The sequence below is a fragment of the Canis lupus genome, chromosome 15, assembly GCF_048164855.1.
Source record: "Canis lupus baileyi chromosome 15, mCanLup2.hap1, whole genome shotgun sequence".
NCBI lineage: Eukaryota > Metazoa > Chordata > Mammalia > Carnivora > Canidae > Canis > Canis lupus.
Window position 1 is genome coordinate 51,816,265 of NC_132852.1, and position 24,593 is coordinate 51,840,857.

A 24,593-nucleotide genomic window follows, 5' to 3' on the forward strand; every position below is an offset into this window, starting at 1 on the left:
TGGGATGAAACCCCACCAGATAACCCAAGGTGATGGTGTTTTCTCACCTAAGAAATGGGTCCCAGCAGACCTGGGATTTTCAACAGCCTCAGCTGCCTGAATTGCCCCAGGGACATGCCACAGCATCTGGATCCCAACCCTCATTGCCCCACTTTGTCTCTAGACAAATAGGAACATATTTGTTATAATCCAGCCCAGCAGACCACTTACCTCCCCACCATTCACACTTAAAAAGTAAACAGAAAATTGGCTTACGGAGGATTCTCTCCAGTGACTCACATCTTCTGACTTCATTCACAAATTTCCTTTGGAAGCTACTCACATTCACATTTAACTAGAGCGGGAAGAAACCACAAAACACATATTGGTAGCAACAGCCACCAACGTACTCCTGTTGGTTTTGTGTTTTGATTTTTTTTTTTATTTTTTTTTATTTTTTATTTTTTTTATATTTTATTGGTGTTCAATTTTTGTGGGGGTGTGTGTGCTGGAAAATGTTGCTGGAATCATTTTAGGAATAATTTTCAATTAGCAATAATCACACCTCGTAAAAACTTCATTGGCTACAGAACCGCCACTGCACAAAGCTTCATTTTAGGAACAGATATTTCCATGTACAAGACAAGTGAGTTACAGGCAAAACCTTGATATTCTTTTTTTTTTTTTAAACCTTGATATTCTTTCATGTAATCTCCCATATGCCTCAACTCTGGCCTTCATACAATTCTAAAAGATAATCCTCCCACAGATGAGGTTCCCTTGCTTTTAGCTGCATTTACATCCAAATGAGCCTTGAAATCCTCAATAGTCTTGAATGTGACAGGATCTTAAATTTGCATAGTTCCATGCAACCTTATCACAATCACCAACAAAAATTCGGCATCCTGCCCAATCAATGTTACTGAGGAACTGCCTCACCTCAGGTCCTATGCTAGGAACTAAGGATGAAAAGAACAAGATGTGATCCTTCCCGCAGGAGCTTAGTTTTGACCACGATCTTGGTGAGGAAGAAAAGGAGTAAAGAGTCCAATTTTCTAAATCGGATTCAAAAAAGCTTGGTAAGGATCTAAACCACCTCTGGGAAATAAGATCCCAACATCACTCTCCAGACTGTCCAGCCCTAGAATATCACCATAGGGAGACTGTGCATTCCAGGATACTTTGTCCTCAGACTAGTTAAGAAACATTGGTCTCTATTCTCAGAACAAGGTTTGGTAATCCACATGCCCATTGGAGATATCGGATTCTTTGTGCCCAAGATTGTGAATCTGAGAAACCACCAAGGAGCCGACACCGATGCAAGTACATGAGGGTTTATTTACAAGCTCAAGCTTGGGTCCAAGTATACTCCACACAGCAGAGCAGGGACTTGGACCCCGAGACTAGGAAGCACAGCAGTGTTATAGGGGCCAGTGGCCAAAGAGATTGTAACATATGCAGAAAGTTGCACAGTCATATTGGTCCACACGCAGGTGGCCAACTGAATTACGATTCACCTTATAGTGACCATTTGAACTAGCCTATTATTTGGTTAGAATCCCCACACAGGTTCGGTGGGCAAAAGAGGGGTTTTCATTCCTTGGCTGGTTAAAGGTCAGAGGTCCCGCATTCCTAAGTGTGCTAGTTTCTGATAAGGGTGTTCTTAATAGCTAAACTAGGGTGACGGAGTGTCTTAAACAATAGGCAGGTCGTGGGGGGGAGGGGTTGTACATGAGATGGCGGGGTGTAGCACAAAATGGAGTTAGTCCTGCTCTGCTTGTCCAGGGGTAGGGGGTTCTTGTTAGATTTCCTGGGTCCCACATTCCCCCCTTTTTCAGAGGATCCTTTGCAGGACCCAGTCATGGGTCCTGGGCCCCTGTTGACAAAGGCAATGGCCTTAATTTTTCTCGGCCTCCACAATACTACTTAGGAAAGAAAGTATAATACGAGTATGGACTAACGAGTATGGACTGCACTGGAGCTTCAAAACTTTCCTACAGAGGAGTTACAGATGGAGAAAAGAACAGGTTTGCAAGTCACTTGCTCCGTGTTATCATAGATCTTAGCTAGAACAAGTAGAACCACACAGAATTCCATCTATCCTGGCTCAGTGCTCTTCTCCCTGTACTTAGTTCACTATCAAAAAGTGGTGTGAAAGATATATCTACTCCCACCCCACCTTCCTCTGGTCTCCCAAGAATGCAGCACTTACATCTTTGAACTGAACCAATCCGAGCTCCCCAAGCTCAGCCACGCAGCAATATGCAGCCTCCACCTGGAGGAACAGTTGGGACAAACACATCTCCTCGCTGCGAAACACAGATGCCATCTTGACCAAGCCTTGGTCTGCAGGAGACAAAGATATTGGAGAGAGTAAGAGTAGGACCTTAGTATCTAAACTGGTTTTAGTTGCATATTAATTAATTAATATCCAACTTGAAAAAAAATATCCAATAGGAACAGCTCCTAATTTTAAAAAACATGAAATAGCACTTTTCACCACCTATTGCATTGGCAAGAGATTAAAAAATTATATACTCCTGTTGTATAGACTCTTACAGCGAGAGCATTTTCATACACTCAGTAGTTGATGTATAAATTTGTACAGCTTTTTCAGAGGGCAATTTGTCAGTGTCTATCAAATTTTATATTACTCATACCCATGATCCAGGATTTCCGCAGCTTTTCATCCAAACTCAGAGATGTATGGGAAAATGGATGCACCAGGATGTTTCTGATAACGTTGCATTATATAATAATTTTAATAAATGGGCCTAACCTAGATATCCATCAACAGGAGAGTGATTAAGCTGACCCTCAGGACCCTGTGCAGTCAGCCAGAATGAAATAAATCTGTAGGTCCTCTATATGGAAAAAAGGTATTCATGTAGAATCCATCCCCATCGAAGACCCTCTGGACTGCTCTACCATTGCCAAGCCAAATCATTTGCCCCCAGAGACCAACCTTCTGGTAGAACTACCACACCTCCAGAATGGGCCCCTTTTCCTATTTCATTTTATAATGTATAGAGTAGCTACTGTTTGCCAGGCACTGGGTTGATCCCCTCTCTGCTTTAATTCTTCTATCATCTCTATTTCTCATAGAATAGAGCTAAAACTCTTGATTTGTCCAACAAAAGGCTGCATATCTGGCCTCTGCCTTCCCGTCCAGCTTTGTTTCTCTTCACACTGCTCTCCAGATACACTGGATTTCTCCCAGAGCTCTCTCCTGCCTGAGGACCTTTGTTCACACTTTTCCTAGATTTGGAACCTCACTGTCTTCCTACCCACCCAGCACCCCATGCACCCAACATAATCCTGTCATTGAAGCCTCAGCGTAAGGATCCATTTCTTCCATAAGCCACCACCAGGTGAACCAAATACTCCCAGAATATAAATCATCAGCAATTACTTAATGTTTGTGTTGCCCACTAGCCAGTAAATTCAATGAGGTTAAAACTATGTCATGTTTTCTTTTCTATCACCAGCCCAGCTCAACCACAAAGCAGGCGCTCAAAAAATATTTCCCAATTATTGACTAGAGCCCAAACATCATCCCTCCCTCCAGAATGCAAGGCCGGGGCCTCCATGCTTTGCCTTTTGACACCTAGATAAATCAAAACAATTCATACTACCCTTTCTGACAGAGAAGACAGTGGGTTCATCAAAGAGAGACACAAGGCATTAGCATCCAGCAGACCAAGAATACGGTGTGAAAAGCCTACTTACCCCAGCACTGTCCCAGCAGGTCCTAGCGGGGCATCTGCAGGAGGGCGAGGGCTGTGGCTCTTTGCTGCTTCCTCCCTCAAGCAGGGAGCCCCTGGGCCAGCCTTGTTTGGTCAGGGCTTGTGAATGGCAAGCCCAGGACCAGCTCAGGCTTGGGGATTCCTCAGGTGGCTTCCCTGAGGCCAAGAGCCCCTCCCAGTACTCCTCCCTGGGTGCCTGCAGAGCCTAGAGGCAGCTCTGTTGCATCAACACCCGCCTGTGGGTGAAGACAAACCTGCCTCACCGGCCAGCCCTGCTCAAACTCCCTCCCTCCCCCAGCCACCTGTGCCCAGGGCCACGACCTTGGGGCCCCACCAGGAAGCGGTAACTTTGTTCTCTAAGGAAAGTACCTTACCCCACAGTGAGCAGAAGTTTTGGGAGACGTTTCTAGAGGCCTTGGAGGGTCCCAGACACGAACTCCCAGGGTGTCTACGAAGCACACCAAACACTCCTTGTCACTGTAAAAACGGAATCGTTTTAGAAATGACTTAAGTGTCATGCCCACCATCCTAACACCAACTATCTTCAAAAACACTTTACTTTCAAAAGAGGAGACGCAGATAAGTACTCAGTGGCTAAAGGTCAACTTCCAACATGGCCCAGGTTGGCCCTGGAGATACAGGGCCAGACATGAGTATTTCCCCTTTGCCTTGAGAATGGCTGCCTTCCCCATTTATTTGGTGGAGGGGTAAGGAGCAGAGGAGTGTCTCCTGGTTCAGGGGTTACTCTGCTGTGGCACCTTCGTTCCCGTTAATTAGCTTGGCAGCACAGCTTTCCCCATGTGAAGGCAGATCCCCATATGTACCCACCTGAGGTGCCCGGGAGATGTACCTTCTAGAAAGAAAAGGATGCTTCTCTTTGATTTTACTTTTTATTATGGAAAAATTAAAGCACCTGCAAAAGTGCAGAGGACAAATATAAGGAACCCCTGGAGACAGGCCACTGAGCATCACCTGCTGCATTTCGCATCATCAGTACCCTCACCTGCCTCTCCTACCCACCGCACACTATTTTGTAGCTAATCCCACACCTATTATATCTTTCAAAATATTTCAGTATCTCTAAAAGATAATCATATATATGTGTGTAAAATACACACGCATGTGATACCATTGTCACACCTAAAATGCAACAGTAATTCCTTAATATCAAATATCCCATCAGTGTTAAATTTCCCACGTTGTCTGCAGGCTGTCTTTTGAATAAGCCCCTCAGGTGGTTCCTGTGCATCATCAAACTAGAACTATTGCTGTTGAGAACACCGTGAAAAATCTAACTTTACCTCGGGAGGCAGCAGGGTGAAGGCAGCCGGAGCAGATGAGCCGAGCAGATGCTGCTTGAACCCAAGGCAGTGGAAGCAGCTGGACTGTAACTAGGCCTGTAGGAAGGATCATGCTTGGGTTCCTTAAGCACCAGAGCCTGGCCGCAGCCCCCCATCCCAAAAGCGCAGAATCAATGGAGTCCAGACTCACCTGGGCAAAGTTCTGAAGGCTGAACTTAGGAGCCACAGAGCAGAGCTGAAGGATTCAGAGCGAAAACTGCAAAGAGAACGACCAATGTGGATTCTGCTTCTCTAGCCAGATGAACTCGAGGCCAGGGGAGCGCCTGCCCCAACACGGGCCTCCCCTCTCCTGCTCCTCCCCCTGCCCACCTCTCATTCTACTCTTCATCCCCTCCCGGATTTGCTGTGTCTCCCCGTCAGTGGGTGGTGTAGCCGTCCTCGCATGTTCCAGGGCCCAGGAGTCACTGAGGGGCAGATAGAGGAACAGCACATCTTGATGGTTAAGAGCAGAGTATAGACCCAAACTGCCTGAGCCAGGATCCCAGTTCTCATTTACCACGTGTGACCCTGGGGAAGAGATTTAAGTCAGGCTCCCAGGGCCCTCCTCTGCAAATTATAATAGAATATTAGCGACACCCAGGTGGCTCAGTCAGTTAAGCATCTGTCTTCAGCTCAGAGGTCCTGGGATGGAGGTCCTGGGATGCTTCTCCCTCTCCCTCTGCCACTCCCCACCCCCTACCACTTGTGCTCCCTCTCTAGCTCTGCCCTCTCTCAAATAAATAAAATCTTTAAAAATATATATTATATAATTATTTTGAATGTAAAAGTATAGGAGGGAGAATGTCTTTCAAGGCTTGCTTTTTTTTTTTCCCTCCTCAAGCCCTGAGTGGCAGGTGCAGACAGGCAGCATGCCCATGGAACACATGCAAGGCAATAAGTTAGTGCAATCTGTCTGAAAGGCCATTTGCATATCCTTTGACCCTGTAATCCCACTTTAGGAAACTGAGCTAAAACTAAACAACCTGAACATTATGCAGACAACAAATATTGGAAGACTCTGCAAGGAAGAGAGAAGAAGACAGGCCCTCTAGGAATCTCAGAGTCTAAGGAAAGACAGAGGTGAGTTTTCTGGGGTTTCTTTTGCTTACTATATTCTACAGAAGCCAGCAAGATAGGCAGATAGAAAAAAATCCCAAGGGGATCCCTGGGTGGCACAGTGGTTTGGCGCCTGCCCTTGGCCCAGGGCGCGATCCTGGAGACCCGGGATCGAATCCCACGTCGGGCTCCCGGTGCATGGAGCCTGCTTCTCCCTCTGCCTGTGTCTCTGCCTCTCTCTCTGTGTGTGACTATCATAAATAAATAAAGAAAAAAATATAAAAAAAAAGAAAAAAATCCCAAATAAATTCTGTTCTCTCTAGTCAAGGGATCAGAGAAGGGGTAGGCTAGCAAGAAAGAAGACTTTCAGGTAATAATCACTCTAATCCAGCCAAACACCATGGAAAAAAAACTGTGATCCCATGACCACTCATGCCAGCAAAGCCCAAGTGGAAAGCCTAGACTTCTACCCTCACCCAGATGTACCAAAGCAACACTCCCCGGTAACATGTCAAAGTGCGGAGTCTGAAATCCTAGCCCCACACATAACAAGGCACCTCTTGTTAGCCTCATTAGATCAGAAGAGATCTAATGAGAACTTTCCTGACTATCCATTGGTAATGAGGCCACCCCCTCACTGAGCGTGGAGGTCGTGTGGAGTAACCAGGCACTCCTCTTCTCCCAGACGGGGTCATATCAGCAGAAGTCTAATGAATAGAAGAATCAAGGAGGAGAAACCACTCTTAGCTGATTTCAAGACTTACCAGACAGCTGCAGTAATCAAGAGTGTGGCACTGGTGGAAACATAGGCACATAGGTGAATGAAAGAAAATAGAGAACCTTTGTCAACAAATACAAATTAAAACCATGAGATACCAGTATATATCTATTAGAACAACTCAAATAATAGTGACAATTCCAAACACTGGCAAAAATGTGGAAAAACTGGATCTGTCATGCACTGCTGGTGGAAATGTAAAATGGTACACTCTGGAAAACAGTTTGGCAGTATTTTAAAAAGCTAAATATGCATTCTCCTTAGGGCCCAGCAATCACACTCACGCCATTTATCCCAGAGAAATGGGAACTTCTGTTCACCAAAAAAAAAAAAAAATCTGTATGTCAACCATAGCAGCTTTATTTGTAATAGCCAAAAACTGGGAACGACCCACATTTCTTACTTATGATACATCCATACCTTAGAATATTACTCAGCTCTGAAAGCAATAAACTACTGATAAACACAACAACTTGGATAGATCTCAAGGTGATCACACTGAAGGAAGAAAAACCAATCTGAAAAAGTCACACACTGTATGATTCCAGTTATAACATTCTCTACATGACAAAAATTATAGGGATGGAGAACAAATTAGTGGTTGTTAGGGATAAGAAGCAGTGGTGATGGTGGTGGTGGTGGTCTGTGCGGATATGCCTATGAAGGGGTAACATGAGGGAAATCTTTCACAACAAACAATAGTTCTTTATCTTGACTGCGGTGCTGGTTTATATGAATCTATGCATGTGATAGAAATGACGTAGAAGGGGATCCCTGGGTGGCTCAGAGGTTTAGTGCCTATCTTTGGTCCAGGGCGCGATCCTAGAGTCCCGGGATCGAGTCCCAAGTCAGGCTTGTGGCATGGAGCCTGCTTCTCTCTTTGCCTGTGTCTCTGCCTCTCTCTCTCTCTATGTCTATCATGAACAAATAAATAAAATCTTTAAAAAAATTTTTTTAAAAAGAAATGACGTAGAACCATATACAAGCTTTCTATCATTGTCCATTTCTCCATTGGTTACAAGGGGTCTAAGGGATATATGTATCTGGAGATGTGTGTTCTAAATAAAACTAGCCCAAGAGATTTGAGTGGCCCCAGGGGAAAGACAATTCCCCAACCTGAGACTCATTCCTTCACAGCAAAATGAAGATACTGAGACAGATTGGTGGTTTTCAAACTAGTGCCCAGAACCCTGGGGATTTTGCAGAATCCTTTTCAGGGGCCACTTTGAAGAAGATCGAAAGGGTCAAGGTGGTTAAACTATGACACATATGTAACAGAACACAGGGCAGCTATGAAAATAGCGTGAAAGGCATTCTACTGACAAGGAGTTATGTCCTTGGTACATTGTTGATTTTTAAAAGGAATTTTATGAAACGGTATATATGGTATCATTGATTTTTTTCAACATGTGTGATCCACATAGAAAGATGTAGAAGGAATTATACTGAAACCATCACGATGGGTAGGGTTTGGATTTGGATTTATGTGCTTTGCCCTTGTCTTTATTCTCTGATATTTCTGTAACAAACACATAAGGCTCCTGAGACACGTCTTAAACCTTGGGGCCAGATGGCTTTTGGATTTCAGAATGTTCTCTACTCAGAAAGTTAAGCTAGGTATATACTACATTTCATATATCATCCCATGGGCCCTGGCAGCAGCACCCTGTAATGAAAACATGTTAATCCCTTTGTACTTAAATATTTACATTCTCACTATGAAAGATCAATAGAAATGATACATGCCTCATGTTAAATCAGGTCAGATTGTGCTGCCAAGGCCATAAAAACTGGTTTTGTTTTCAGAGCTTTATGGATTTCTGGATTGCAGATTATGGTCCATAAAGACAAAAACAATACAGGAAATTCCTTTGGGGGTGGGAACTCTAAGACCTTGTGATACAATGTTACAAAATAAAATGGCAACTTGAGGGGCCATCATAGTCACAACTGTGTAAGTAGTAAAATGGGTGTGGAAACTGACCAGACAGGAGAAGAGACAGAAGGTAAGAGCTGTGCAAGAGTAAGGATAGAAATAGGGCGGATTTCACTGCCATTGAGCATTACCGGTACTATGCCAATCACAATGCTAAGCATCTACAGGAACTTCCAGAAGCAAGTCTTGATGTGGCCACCTACTCATTCAGTGGTTATTTACAGAGCACCTACAATGTATCAGGCTCTGTCTTAGGCTCTGCAGACACAGCAGGAAACACAACCAAGTCACTGCTTTCATGGAGCTTATGTTTTAGTGGAGGTGGGAGAGACCAAAGATAAATAAGTGTATGAGCCAATAGATACTATCTAAGGCGGATACATCAAGAACAGCATTGGGAGCATATCATTTGGAGATTTTGAAAGTAAAAGTAACCACAAGAGAAAATTGATCAAAAGTAGTTCTTAGGGAACAAAACCGTAGATGGAGCAGACCAGGAGACTTTAGTATTGTTTTTATAAACCCTTTGCACCACTTGATTTTTTAAATTTGACAAACTTGAAGAAAATCAAGCATTTCATCAAACCAAAATTTCACAGACAATAAAAGAAAACCATCTCAAAAATATTGATTGAGCAACTATGATGCACCAGGCAAGACATTAGGAGATTCTGGGTACAACATGGACAAAATAGTTCTTGTTCTGGAGAAGTCTAGCAGGGCAGTCAAATATAATAATCCTCGTATTGACGGCTAATATACAGACGATGCTTACTATGGGCTAATTTAAGACAAAACCCTAAGAAATAGGTAGTATTATTAAAATCCTCATTGTTATTGTTTGCCTGGTTTACAGATCAGGAATCTGAGACAGGTGACACATTCACGGTCACTCAGCTAGTAGGTGGTAAACTGGAGACTTGAGGGGATCTCTGGGTGGCTCAGCGGTTTAGTGCCTGCCTTCAGGCCAGGGCGTGATCCCAGAGTCCCACATCAGGCTCCCTGCATGGAGCCTGCTTCTCTCTCTCTGCCTGTGTCTCTACCTCTCTCTCTCTCTCATGAATAAATAAAATCTTTAAAAAAATAAACTGGAGACTTGAACCCAGAGAGTATGGCTCTAGAGCTAAGAGTCTCCAGTCTCAGTAATCAAATTCTTAAATAACCACAGAGACAAATGTATAATAACTGAGATGGGTACAGGGAATAAGAGAGCACCCCAGTTGAGCGTCTGCCTTTGACTCAGGTCGTGATCCCAGGGCCCAGGGATCGATTCCCATGTCAGGCTCCCTGCATGGAGCCTGCTTCTCCCTCTGCCTATGTCTCTGCCTCTCATGTGTCTCTCATGAACAAATAAATAAAATATTTAAAATAAATAAAAGAGAGCACAGCTCTCTGAGCTGCATACCCCAACTCTTCCTCCTTGGGGAAGGAAGGTAGTATAAACAGGGCACAAGGGGGTGGGGAGTGGGATCGCACTGGTGACGCCGGCAGGAGGAGGCATCGGCGATCTGTAGGCCGCATTAAGGACTGAGGCTTTATCACAGGAGCACCTGGCACCCTTGGCAGGTGTGGGGTGGGGCGGTCAGTGGCACAACCTAGAAAACGTATTTCTAATTGCAGAGTGGATGGGAGGGGAGGCAAGAAGAGCAGTAATGAGACGAGAGCTGTGTCCCAGGAGAAAGATGAAATACTGTTTTACTTTTAATATCCTGTGTGACAAAATGGAAAGCACACAGAAAGCACTTTTCTGGCAGAATGAAGTCAGAAGAGTGCTGGTGTGAGCGGCAAGCTGAATGAGCTGCTATTTTCATAGAACACCATCTTTACTTGAAAGAACAGCTGCCACGCTCTGGTTATTCAGACAGAGGCATTTGGCGGGCGCTTTCTCAGAAATGATCCAAATGGTTCTGTCATTTCAAAGGAAAACAACTGACACTGTTTGTTGCCAATGATGAAATTCTAACTTTCACACAACAATTAAAATTTTAGAAAACTTTCATGCATCCACATGAACTTGACAGCTTCTCAATGTTGAAAACTTTTTCTGATGAGGATATTTCTGTGGGGATATTTATAAACGTGATTTTTTTTTAAGTTATTGTATAATGAAATGTGATAGCATTTGGGAGATCTGAAAAACTCAGTGAACCAATGTTTCCCAAATGCCCAATGCATGATGCTATAGAGTCACATCTGGGGTGAATGGGTGGCTCAGTTAGTTAAGCATCTGCCTCCCGCTCAGGTCATGATCCCATGAGCCCCTGTTCAGCAGGGAGTCTGCTTCTCTCTCTGCCCCTCCCCCCTGCTCATTCTCTCTCTCTCTCTCTCTCTCTCTCTCCCTATCATGCTTGATCTCTCTTTAAAATAAAAAATCGTTTTTGAATCTTTATTTTTTCGTCTTCCTACCTTGAGAGAAGCACAAACTCTTCTCACTGTAGCATTCCAGCTGTTCTCTCCTTAAATCTCAGATGGAATTCATAGGTTTTCAGGATGATTTGAAAGTTATCTAGGTAAGTTGGTGGGGACAGGTGACTTGGTGACCCTACTCTTCTGCCATCTTGCCCCCATTTTTGAATCTTTAAAGTCACATTTGGACAGATGATCCAATGAAAGTACATGATTAGCCAAGGGACTGTAATGAGAAGGTCAATGGTTTGGCTTCTGATTCCACACGGCACCTAAACTTTTCAAAATTACTCCTTGTTAAGTTTTGGTATAGTATCATAGAAAAATGCACACCTGAAAATACTAGTAATACATTTTTCCCTTTTTAAAAACTGCATATTTATGCGAGGCCAGATTTTCATCATATATTTCGACAAAAATAACAGAGCAGCGAGTCCGAATGTGAAAATAGATTTGCAAATGACATCCAGCTGTCTTCTATTAAGTCAGACATTAAAGAGATTTGCAAAATAAAGCAATCAATGCTACTCTTTTCACTAAATTGTTTGTTTTGGAAAATACAGTATTTTCATAAAAATAGGTATTTATGTGAACATATAATAGGTTATTTCCAAATAAGGTCACATTCTGAGGTACTGGGGTTAGGATTTCAACACGTGAAAGCAAGGGGTGGTGGTGGGGACACATTTCAGTCCACAATAAGGGGGAAGCAATGGAGTCAGACCCAAGAGGAGAACTCCAAGGTCTCAAGGCCAAATAGAAGAGATGTAGCAGAAACAGAGATGGAGGAGGACAGTCAGAAGAAAGAGAATTCAAGAGAAGAAAGTGTTTCAAGAATGGTGGAGGGTTCACCAACCTCTGGAGGTTACTGGTAACCCTGACAGATCTACTCCAGGGGCAGAGCTTCAGGAGGGAGCAGGGCAGTAACTGAGAGGAAATTAGCATCCCAGGGGTGATGTCACTTGTTTTCTCAAGGACAAAATAGTTGATCATCCAAGCTAATTCTGTGAGCTCTAGTGGCCCAGCACATCTAGATACTGGCACCTTCTACTTTTCCTTACCCGTTAGGTGCATGTGAGACAATCACTTTGAATCATACAAAGATAGTTTTTCCATTTCTCTGGACATGTGCTGGCTGAGTTGAGTCTTTTACCTGGAGCTTTTCATAGCATTGCTGAAGTATTGCAAGGCTGGAAGGGTTCAAGTGCTAGCAATCCCAGTCCGGAGAGTCCAAAACAAGAGTAAGCTTCCCAGATTCTCTACTGTGAATCTCAACATGGGAGGGAGAGCAAATGGGAGAGATCCCAGCACAATGATGCCCCTGAAGGGGTTCCCGGGGACCAGCGGGAAAGAGACAAAGATTGGGTCCTGACTACTCCCTGGAGTGGAGGTGCAGGCAAGCCAAGTAACTTATCTACAGCCAGGCAGTACCTCTCATTCCTTTGTCTCACTATTTCAAAAAGTAAGTCATTCTCCTATTAATGATTCAGTATATTTTTTTATGAATTCTCAAAATTCTCAACTCGATACCTTAAAGACAACATATTTGGCATTAGGTCTTGAGAGAAACAACCTTCTTAGAACAGAATTGGTCCCCTATGTCATCCAAAAGAGCACTGTTTTTGACATTTGGGGTTTAGTACCACTGATCCCATTCTTTGGACAAGTTGGAGGGCACGATGCCAGTTTGGGCCACTTTATACTTGTATATGCAAGTCTCCAGTGAGGTGCTTTTGTGTCCTGAAGACATCCTATACAATGGCTCTTGAGGAGCTAAGGAGGTGAGCACTCCACTTAACCCCTTCAAAATGGACATTCTTTTTTTTTTTTTTTTTTTCAAAATGGACATTCTTTTAAACAAAGGGCCTCCTTTATTCCCATATCCCTATACAGGGGATTAGGAAGATACTGTGCACGCCCACATGTTCAGCGGTACAAGATCAACTTACAAGAGATCGTCATAATTTTAAAGACTAAAAGGAATAAGAGGAGAGCAAGCTAAAATGCTTGCAAGGAATTGAATCCAAAAATAACAATCTAGCGCAAAAGTAACAACCCGATTTTCCAAAAACCAGTGATAATTTTTCTGAACTGAACTCAAGCCAGATCATCTTCATTCAAATAATTGATTTTACCATCCACTTACCTAGCACTTCTCCACCATCATTGGTCAGACACTGACCCCACCATCCACAATCCTTCACCATATGCATTAACAGAGAGAAACTGCTAGAGACAGAAATAATGATTTGAGGTCACTAAAGAGAGGGAATGGCATTCAGTACAACCAGGCGCGCGCGCGTGCACACGCACACACACACACACACACACACACAGATGCAATTTGTTGACAGATTTGTTGCCCGAGAGTTTATGCCTTCAGCACACTGAATTCAATGTGATGTGTACTGAAACCAGGATCATCTCTTGCCACATACAGCCCCATCCCTGCCTGGCGGTAGACCATCTCCAGTCAATGTCACAGTACATAATGGTGCCATTTGACATCATTTTGGCCCTCACGGTTGTTCTACACCTTTCTGTCCCCAAGAGGATTCCTTGAAAAAGAAAGAGCCCCCCAGGTGGCTCTCAGTGACAGCCACATTCTCCTCCCCACTCCATCTTGCCCTTACCTCCTTCTCTCAGCACATGGCCACCTCGCTCCTTAGGAGAAGACCCTCCATCACGGAACCTTCCAGCTGCCTTGTTCTCCACCTCCACATATCTTGGCCCTGTCTCTCTGCTTCTCCTCTCTCTAGAACACAGCTACTTTACACTCCTCTCATTTCTGTCTTCCCTTGCCAAGTCACAGAATGACTGGCAGTAAGATGTAGGAAAATAAAATTTCATCATGAAGAGAATGCCTCAAAGTTTGTCATGGATGCATTTTATCTTTCAGACCTCCAAATTTTTCACTTGAGAGCACCTCCCCACTTATTTGCCTTCTCTGTAATAATATTTACCCCAGACTCCACTGGTAAGACTCTTCTTGGCACAATTGCCACCTCTACTTTCTTCTCCATGGAATATACCACATTGTGCATAGAAGTCACAGAATCGTACCATGGAGGAAAATTTAGAGATCATTGAGTCCAATCCCCTTACTCTAGGGATGAGGAAACAACCCCAAGGAATGAAGGGATTTGCCTAAAATCCTCCAGCAAATTAGTGGCAGAGCTGGAAGCAGAATATGGACTCCTGACTCTCAGGGTCTCTTTACATCACCCTCTCTCTCAAAGGACATAACATCTGTATGCATTAGGCACTATGCATAGCAAAACCTCTTCTAGGGATAGCCTACCCCTCTGGAGAGTCCTGGGGACCCTAGACAAAAATTTTCTCACAAAGGATTGAAAGCAACATTTCCCTGGATTTTCCTCATGTATCTCCCTCCCAGAGAGCCCCCATCACATCTCTTAGGCAGCATCTTCACCAAGGTTACATGGCTTCCCCCAAGGTCACACAGAGGATGACAATATGAACATGGAATCCAGAACTCCCCTGACTCACAGCTGATTGCCCAGTCTACGGGCAGTCCAGACAAAAGACAGAGAGTAAAGTTATAGAAGCAACCAGAAGTACACAGCCACAGAGAAGAAGCTGAATGCTGGGAAAAAGCATCCAACAATGTCTGACTCAGCTCTCTGATCCTTTTTAGTCTCATGTGGACAAACGAAAAGAAAAATTGCCCAAGTGTTTATCATAAACATGTAGTTTATTTCCCCAAAACCTTAGCTTAAAATTACTCTTTGAGAACATACATCTCTGTTTATTAAACACAAAATGAATCTGACCACAAGCACTGTTGTGCCAACAGAAATATTTTGTACAAGTAGTAAGGCTGGAATGAAGAAGCCAGAAATTGCCAATCATGGAATTGTAGAGCTGGACAGGACCTCCCCTCCCACTGTTTATTAACTTCACCTTAAAATGCCCTTACCTATTTGATGCTAGTAACTCACTAACTTTTCTAACAGGTAGAGCTGTCCCACAGTGTAGCTGGCTGCCTTAAAAATTAGTTAAGAAACCTGCCACATAAGGCATTTTAGCAGAAGTCCAAGTAACAACCTTGAGAGGTGGGTGAGGTCAAATGCACCCATACCAAGCTCTCTAATTCACTACTTTCTTTGTAGAAACACATTCTTTATAGGCTAAGGATTGAACCAGATGGCCTATAGGTCCCTTTCCAACACTGAGATTCTATGGTTTTTTTTCTGTGTCTTACTTCCAGTCTTCTTTATGTCCTGAACATTCTGGAGTGTGTCTGTACATTCTGTTGTATACCTTGTGCACCTCAAAAATGGAGGCTGTCAATAAGTAGTCCTCTGTACCATATGCAACTTGAAATTTAATTTATTAAATTTGTTGTTGTTGTTGTTGGGGAAGGCACCTGGGTGGCTCAGTTGGTAAAGTACTGGTCTTCTGCTCAGGTCATAATATCAGGATCCTGGGATCGAGTTCCACATGGGGCTTCCTGCTCAGCAGGGAGCCTGCTTCTCCCTCTCTCCCCTGCTCATGCTCTATCTCACTATCTCTCTCTCTCAAATAAATAAATAAAGTAAAAAAAAATCTGGCTCTTGATTTTGGCTCAGGCTGAGCTTAGGGTCTTAAGATCAAGCCCCATGTCAGACTCCATGCTGGGTATAGAGCCTGCTTAAGATTCTCTCTCTCTTCTTCCTCTGCCCCTCTCTGCCCTATTCTCTCAGTGTCTCGCTCTAAAAAAATAGATACATAAAAAGCACTTAAAAAAATTTTTAATGGAAAAGAAGTCTCCCTGACATTGAAAATTTTCCCAAGCCACCATAAGTACTGTTAAATGTAGTGTATCTGCTCTGTGGTAACTGCATTACCACCCTGTGAAATATTCAAGATGTATTTATTTATTTTAGAAAGAGAGAGAGAGAGCACAAGCAGGAGGGGCAGGGAACCTGGGGAGAGAACATGAAGCAGACTCTGCACTGAGCACAGAGCCTGACTCAGGGCTTGATTTCACCACCCTGAGATCACCACTTGACCCAAACCCAAAAGTCAGATGCTTAACTGACTGCACCACCCAGGTTATTCTTTTTAAAATGTATTAATTTGATTTTATAGCCTGGTTACAAGAGTAATATGCATGCAAAAAAAGAGTAATATGCATTCATGGCAGAAAACTTGAAATGCATATGAAAGTGTAAAGAAGAAAATAAAAATTATCCCAAAGTGTTCATTCTAGATGTGGCCACTGCTAAAATCCTGATAGGATGCTTTCCAAGCTTTTTCTTTGTATATTCATGTATATTACAAAACTGGAATCCTACTGAATATATAGTTTCACATCTTGCTTTTTCTGCTTTGTATTATATAGCAAGTGTATTTCCAAATAATTAAATATCAGTCTAAAACATCATTTTAAAAGCTATTTTTTATTCCATTATAAGCTGCCTCTAAGCTTTCATTTTCACATTTTGTGTCATCTCTAGTTATTTCCTCGGGGAAAAAATTTTCCAAAGAGCTTCACATAGAAGGAAAGGTGACCAAAATAAATTAACACTTACAAAGTCTACAACATAGCTATAAACATCTCAATCTGGGAGACAAGACACATGGTAACAGATTGTTGTTGGCCCCAAGTAGCTGACCAAAGAAACCAAACCAAAAAAAATCATGATTCATCCTAGGTCTTAAATTATTTCTACAAACAATTGTGTGTAATTGCAATTATGCACATAATAAAAATAACCAGGTATACAAGGAAACAAAGCAACATGAATGAAAACCAACCAACAGAAATAATGGACCATAGAAACCAATCAGGGGGGGTGAACAAATACTGGTGTTATCAAAAAGATTTTTTTAAATTATACTCACTCTGTTCATGAAGATGAAAAGTGAGACTATATAACAAAAAGTGATTTAAAAGTGTACAAAATGGAAATTCTAGAACTAAAACTAAAATAACTGAAATTAAGAATTCAGTGTATAGTTACAAAAGTCAATTAGACACAGATGATAAGAGATTTAATAAAAAATAGGGCAGAAGAAAATGTACAGAATAAAGCCCATGGAAACAAAAGCATAGAGAATAAAGAAGAGGGTAAGAGAATTAGAGTCTAAATCTAACCTCTGTGTAATTGGAAGACCAGACAGAGAGAGAAGAATGGGACAGAAGTAGTATTTGATGGCCGACAACTTCTCAATACTGATTGAAGACATCAAACTCCATATTTGGTTGCCTACAAACCCCAAGCAAGATTAATTTTAAAAAAATCCATATTTGAATGTATTGTAATAAAACTTCTGAAAACCAAAGGCAAAGCAAAAATCTTACAAACAGCCAAAGAAAAAAGAGACAAATTATTTACAAGGGAGCACAGTTAAATGGACAGTTCTCAACAGAAAAAATGGAAGTCCAAAGAAATAGAATATCTTTAAAGCACTGATAGAAAGTATCTATCAACCTAGAATTCTACACTCAATGAAAAAAAAAAAAAAAGAAAGAAAGAAAGAAAATAACTTTCAGGGAATCCCTGGGTGGCTCAGCGGTTTAGCACCTGCCTTCTGCTCAGGGCGTGATCCTGGAGTGCCGGGATGGAGTCCAGCATTGGGCTCCCTGCATGGAGCCTGCTTCTCCCCCTGCCTGTATCTCTGCCTCTCTCTTTGTGTCTCTCATGAATAAAGAGATAAAGTCTTTAAAAAAAAAAAAAAAAGAAAATTCAAAAAAAAAAAAAATGAAGAGAAACCTATCCTAGATCATTAATCATTTCACCAAGGAAATACTTGAAGATATTCTTTAAGGAGAAGAAGCATCATAGATGGAAGACGAGACATTCACAAAGGAATCCAGAACAATAAAGTGGCAAATATATGAATAAATTTAACATAAAACATTCACTGTATAAAAATAGCAATAATGAGTTACCAAGTTAAAAAAATATATATGTATATAGTTAAGATACATGACTGTCATGATATAGAAATCAGGAGTAGTAGTATTACAGTTCCAAGCTCTTGGGGATCACTGGGTGGCTCAGTGGTTTAGTGCCCTCCTTCGGCCCAGGGCGTGATCCTGGAGTCCCGGATCGAGTCCCACGTCAGGCTCCTTGCATGAAGCCTACTTCTCCCTCTCCCTGTGTCTCTGCCCTCTCTCTCTCTCTCTATGCCTCTCATGAATAAGTAGATAAAAATCTTTAAAAAAATAAAATAAAAAATAAAGTTCCAAGCTCTTTACATTATTTGGGAAGAGGGTAAAAGTATCAGTTAATATTAGACTTTGATAAGACAAGAATGCACACAGTAAAAAATGGAATGAAAAATTCAATCCAAAAGTGGTGGAAAAAAAAGAAAAAAAGGGATGTGAAACAGATGGGAAAATCAGAGAGCACTGGTCAGATGGAGAGTCAAACCCAAACCAATCAGTATCAGCACATCCCATGTAAACAGATTAAGCGGCCAAATGAAAGACAAAGAATCTAAGACCAGGTTTTTAAAAAATCCTTCACTATGTTTTCGAAAAGTACACATCAAAAACATGGTAAGAATTTAGAAAAGTTGAAAGAAATGTTGGGAAAAGACCCAGCATGCAAAACTAAGCAAAAGAAAGATGAGTTAGCTATCGTAACATCAGACAAAGTAAACTTGATGGCACAAAGTATCACTAGAGATAGAGAGGGATTTTACAAAATGATTTTTTTTTTACAAAATTATTTTTTTAAAGAAGGTTCAATTCACCAGCATTTCAATTCTATATTTGCATGAGACCTAATGACAGCCTCAAATATTTAATGCAAAAATAGACGAAACTACAAAGAAAACAGAGAAATCCACAATCATCTGTCTCGATATTTAACATAATAAGCAGGCTAGATTTTTAAAAACAGGAAAGATATAGGGGATGTGAACCACACAATTAGCACTCTTGACCTAATGGACTTACACAGAACACTGTTCCCTACAACTGCATGGCACATTCTTTTCAAGCACTACCGAATGTTTACCAAAAATGGCCATCTGATAGGTCTTAATGAATAGCAAAACATAGAAATCATCAAAGTATGCTCACGGATCACAGTGCAACCTAAGAAGATGGGAAGGAATGAGATCCAGGGCCTACATGGAAGATGGCCTTAGCTGAGAAGAAATCCCATCCCTTTGTTCACCCTACTTCTCTCTGGTACCACTGCCCACCCTAGTGCAAGAGCTGAATGAATTATCCTAGGGAACTGCTCAAAAATGGTTCCAAACGGTGGACTCAAGACCTCGTTCACTCGATTACTTTGATCAATTCTAGGGCATGATCTCGAGATTGAACTCCATTTTTCTTTCTCACTCTTTCCAAATTATAAACCCATAACTGAGCAGCAGGGAGTGTAGTTAAGCTACCCCGCAAACTAGATCCTGCTTAGGTGAAGCTACGTATTTCAGCCCCATGCACCATTTACAGACTGACATTATTTTGTGAAAACAGATCCTGACAAAGCCCTCTACAGAAAGAGCCATGGATCTACCTCTGGTCAGAAGTTAGGGAATAGCAGGCATAGTCGTGGTGAGGGCCATGATTCTCTACAGGATGGGTTAGTTGGAAATGAACCCCAAGTTCAAAGCCAGTGGTCTCTTCTTTTCCCAAAGGTGGAAGACGGAAAGGGGCCTACCAGAATCACAAGGGAAGCTTCCTTAACATATAATATCCTATCTACAGGAAGCCACTCCAGGCCACAGAATGCTGGTTTTGTCTTTTACCACACTAAACACTGTGCCCCCTCCTTTTCTTTTTTAAATGCAATTTTATCAGGGAAAACATGAACTAGAAGGCAGTGAAGGCCTACCACCATCTTGGCCAATCCCATCTCAACCACTACCATGGAGCCTGGCCACATTTTAGCCTGGACTTTTTTTTAAAGTATGTGTAACCAAACACTTATTTCAACCATTAAAAAAAATCTTGAGGAAGTTCCTGTAGAATGTCTAGCTTTGAGCAATTTAACTTCCCGGTATGCTCTCCAAAGCAAACCTAATGTAAAATGTATGAGAGAGTTGCTAGGTGAGGTAACCAGCCGCATGGAGTTATTAATTAAAGACCTGCTTTAAAAAAAAAAAAAAAAAAAAAACTAATAATAGTGACGTTTGTAAAAATAGTTGCTTTGCTGCTCTTCCTTTGGGAATTAATGAGTTATCAGATACCAGTCAAGTCCATCCAGTTCTATTTTAGGGTAAGAAAATTTTTTCATCTGTTAAGAAAATGTTTGTCTTTCAATTGACTTGGAAACACCTAATCTAAAACAGTCCCAGCCAAACAACACTGTGTTGAAAAGAGAGAGAGTGGGGACAGATTATTGTCCTTGCTCTTTCCATCAGTTACATCCAGAGTTGCTTTCACTGGTATGATGCAATATGATACTGTCTGTTTAGATCAGTGGGTTCTACTCAAACCACTGTCAAAAAGACCCCAGGCAGGGCTGTTTCAAATCCCTGCATGTCCCAGGCTGTCATCATTTTGGAAGGACACGATCTGCTCACATCAAATATATTAAGATGCACCCAACATCCTATGTTAGATTGCTTCTGTTTATGTATTTAAAATGAATTGTATAACTTTGCTGTTGAAATCTTTTTTTTTTTTTTTTAAGATTTTATTTATTCATGAGAGACACACACAGAGAGGCAGAGACATAGGCAGAAGGAGAAACAGGCTCCCTCCCCTGCAGGGAGCCTGATGTGGGATTTGATCCCAGGACCCCGGGATCATGCCCTGAGCCAAAGGCAGACGCTCAACCACTGAGCCACCTAGGTGTTCCCATCTTTTCTTTCTCTCTCTTTCTTTCTTTTTTACTTTTTTAAAATTTAAATTCAATTTGCCAAAATATAACACCCAGTTAAGTGCCCTCCTCAGTACCTGCCACCTAGTTACCCTATCCTCCCCGCCCACCTCCCCTTCCGCAACTCTTTGTTTCCTAGAGTTAGTAATCTCTCACAGTTTATCTCCCTAATTTTTCCCACTCAGTTCCTCTCCTTTCCTTATAATCCCCATATTTTCTTTTTGAATGCACAGTCTGAGATCTGAGCACCTTTGAATGCACAGTCTGAGATCTTTACAGGTCTCAAGCATTTTCAAGACCCTTGAAAATCTTGTTGACCCCATGCACTGTTGTCCTCTCTAGTGCTCGCGGGATACACCAGCCCTGGTCTATGAAGCCTATCACGGAGTTTACTGTGAGGGAAATGTTGAGAACAGTGTCTGTCCCATTAAGGAATGTCATCTCTGTGGAGGATCCAAGGAGAAAATGTCTCTCTAGTGCTGGTATCAAGAGCAGTCGTACTCACACTGTTGTTTTGCACCTTGCAAGCTCATGAGTCAGACAGGTGGCCTGCGTGCAGGTGACTCTTTCTTCACACTAATTACCACAAAGCTTAGAAAACAAGTGTGCCATTTTGTGCTCTAAACTCACGGATCCATCTCATATTTCCTACCTTAAATTTCTCTTTACCTCATTTCTTCCCATTCATTTTAAATTTACTTTATCTAGCTTATTAATTCTATGTAAGCTTCCTTATACCCTTTTTTGGACTGAGGCAGGATATAAATAAATACATAAATAGCATTATTTTTCTCCTAAAACTGCCTTTGTTCCACATTTTCAATGTATGATGATCCTTCTGTTTAAATGATAGTTAACATTTACTGAGTACTGAGCATTTACTGCTCAGCCAGCAGCACTATGTGAAGCACTTCAGATGGATTACTTCCTTAAGTCATCATAACAAGTCATGAGATAGATCCTATTCCTTTTCAGATAAGGAACCTGACGTATAAAGTATCTTGCCAGGGCCACTCAGCCAAGAAGAGCTGGGCTGGAATTCCACCCCAGGCTGGCTTCATGGCCACCCACCCGCCCCAGCTGGAAACCTTCACTCAGGATGCCACTCCCTGGGTTCCCTTCTGTTGATTTAGCCAGCTAAATGCCTCTTGATTCTGTTCCCCTGTTCTCTATCCTCAGTCCAGCTCTTTATTTCAGGGCTCCTTTGATCTCTGGCTGGGTTTTTTGTTGTTGTTGTTGTTGTTGTTGTTGTTGTTGTTGTTTTTAAGTAAGCTCTAAACTCAATGTGGTGCTGGAACTCACAATGCTGAGATCAAGAGCTACATGCTTTACCAATTGAGGCAGCCAGGTGCCCCATCTGGCTGGGATTTTTGCAACAGCTTCTTAGCAGATCTCCCTGAATCCAGGCCTGCCCTCCATGGATCTATCCTCCAGTGTTTCTGAAATATAAAGGTGTCTACATGTACAAGTTCCTTATAAGGTGCCCCAGTTGTAAGAGAGAATCCAGTTTGTTTAGTCCGCCATTCAGGACCATTTACAATAGTCAAACCAGACACACCATGAATCTATCCCGTACTCCCAAGATGGTGATTCCTCCTCAGTCAAGGGGCACACATTCGTGCTTCAGAGGTCTTGCACACACTGATCCCGTCTCCTGTGCCTTGTAGACCACACAGATTTCAAGTTTCAGGTCAAAATGGCTTCCTTATCGAGTCCCACATTAGGCTTTCCACAGGGAACCTGCTTCTACCTCTGCCTATGTTTCTGCCTCTCTGTGCCTCTCATGAATAAAGAAATAAAATCTTAAAAAAAAAAATGCCTTCCTTATGGTGAAATGTTCACTGAACCCCCTCGTCCCCAAACCTCCTCCATGATTTTCCCATTCTTTGTCAAGACTTCCTCACCACACTTATGTCATCATGCTGTCATTATTTTTTGGTCTCTCTCCCTCACTGGACCCTGAGCTTCTTGAGGACAGGGACTCTGTTGCCTTACCCACTGCAGACCTCCCTCCCATACCAAATGCCCAGTACGTAGCAGTAGCTGAACATTTGACCAAGTGGCAGGTCTAAACCAGATGTGGGTACATCACCTGCAGATTAGCCTTCTTTTTTTTTTTTTAAAGATTTTATTTATTCATTCATGAGAATACACAGAGAGGAGAGAGAGAGAGAGAGAGGCAGAGACAAAGGCAGAGGGAGAAGCAGGCTCCATGCAGGAAGCCCGATGTGGGACTCGATCCTGGGTCTCCAGGATCACGCCCTGGGCTGTAGGCAACGCCAAACCACTGAGCCACCGGGGCTGCCCAGATTAGCCTTCTTAAAGCACTTCTGCCCCCAACCCTCCAACCCAAGAATATAGGACCACCACTAATTTGTACTTTGGGACAAATTAGAAAAAAAAATGCCTCCGCTGGGCTAATGTATTCCAATAAGACTCCCTTACCCTGAGCTTACACATGGTTTACACATCCTTCCACATAGTGTCAAATGAGCAAGGATCTCTACCTCACTCTCTTGACCAGGCCAGTTCTTGTGCAAGAAGACAGTGCACTTATCTATACAAGGCAGCCCTGCATGCACACAGACAATTCCCTTGCCCTGTGTGTGCTGTTCCATTTATTAGAAAGGCCATCAGCACCCATCTGTGTAGGCAGACTTTAATACCCAGTCCAAATGTCCTCTCCTCTGTGAGTGTTTCCCTTGTGCCTCTCAGGCAGATTTAACCTCTCCACCCCAGCCCCCCCCCCCCCCCCCCCCCCCCGTCTCTCTCGTATTCCCACAACCGCAGAAGATATCCATGTTTGAGTGTTACCATGCTGCACCACACATCTTTCTTTATTGCTGATTTCATTGCTGGACCATTAGGATCACGTTAGGCATCATTGGGTCCCATATGCCTATGAAGATGCCTTTCAGATAAATGGGGGATGTGCAATAAATGTTACTATTGGGGCACCTGGGTGGCTCAGTGATTGAGCATCTGCCTTTGGCTCATGTCTTGATCCTGGGGTCCTGGGATCAAGTCCCTCATTGGGCTCCCTGCAGGGAGCCTGCTTCTCCCTCTGCCTATGTCTCTGTCTCTCTCTCTGTGTTTCTCATGAATAAATAAATAAAATCTTTACAAATATAAATAAATGTTACTATTTGGTTCAAAGTCTTCACACAGCCTTTCTTTTGCCTCCTGATTGTTTCAAACTCCCCAGGCTGGCACACCAGTCTGTCAGTCTCATGGCTGGCCAGTCTCCTCTCTGTATCCCCCTCCTCAGGTCCCCTCTGAGCATCTGGGCTGCAGCGGATTCACAGGGGACTCTCAAGCACCCCTGACCTCTGGACCTTTACTCATCTGTCCCTCCTGTCTCTAGTGCCCTCCTCTCCTCTTTGCCTGTCAAAATTCTATTCATCTTCAAGGCCCAACTCAAGCACCATATTTGTCGCGAAGCATCCCATCAGCAGATGGTGGCTTCTTGCTGCTAAGAACCAAAGCCCTTTGTCCTTCTGGAGTCATTCCTCAAACATTGCTCTGTGTTTTAATGATATATGTCTATAACGAAAGCAC

General features: G+C 42.6%; 1 protein-coding gene and 1 pseudogene across 1 annotated transcript in view; both read right to left on the bottom strand.

The window, feature by feature from the left end:
• The window catches only part of ATP6V0A4 (ATPase H+ transporting V0 subunit a4), a 42,429-nt gene that overhangs the window by 17,254 nt on the left and 582 nt on the right, over nucleotides 1–24,593 (bottom strand). The window contains exons 2-8 of the mRNA XM_072775754.1: nucleotides 5,396–5,490; nucleotides 5,217–5,282; nucleotides 5,027–5,122; nucleotides 4,554–4,638; nucleotides 4,100–4,202; nucleotides 2,192–2,325; nucleotides 256–334 (exon numbers count right to left, since the gene is read on the bottom strand). Coding sequence (XP_072631855.1) covers nucleotides 256–334; nucleotides 2,192–2,308 — 196 coding nt within the window. The 5' untranslated portion in view covers nucleotides 2,309–2,325; nucleotides 4,100–4,202; nucleotides 4,554–4,638; ... (1 more) ...; nucleotides 5,217–5,282; nucleotides 5,396–5,490. The remainder of the gene's footprint in view (nucleotides 1–255; nucleotides 335–2,191; nucleotides 2,326–4,099; nucleotides 4,203–4,553; nucleotides 4,639–5,026; nucleotides 5,123–5,216; nucleotides 5,283–5,395; nucleotides 5,491–24,593) is intronic.
• Nucleotides 507–589, bottom strand: LOC140605556 (U4 spliceosomal RNA; annotated as a pseudogene).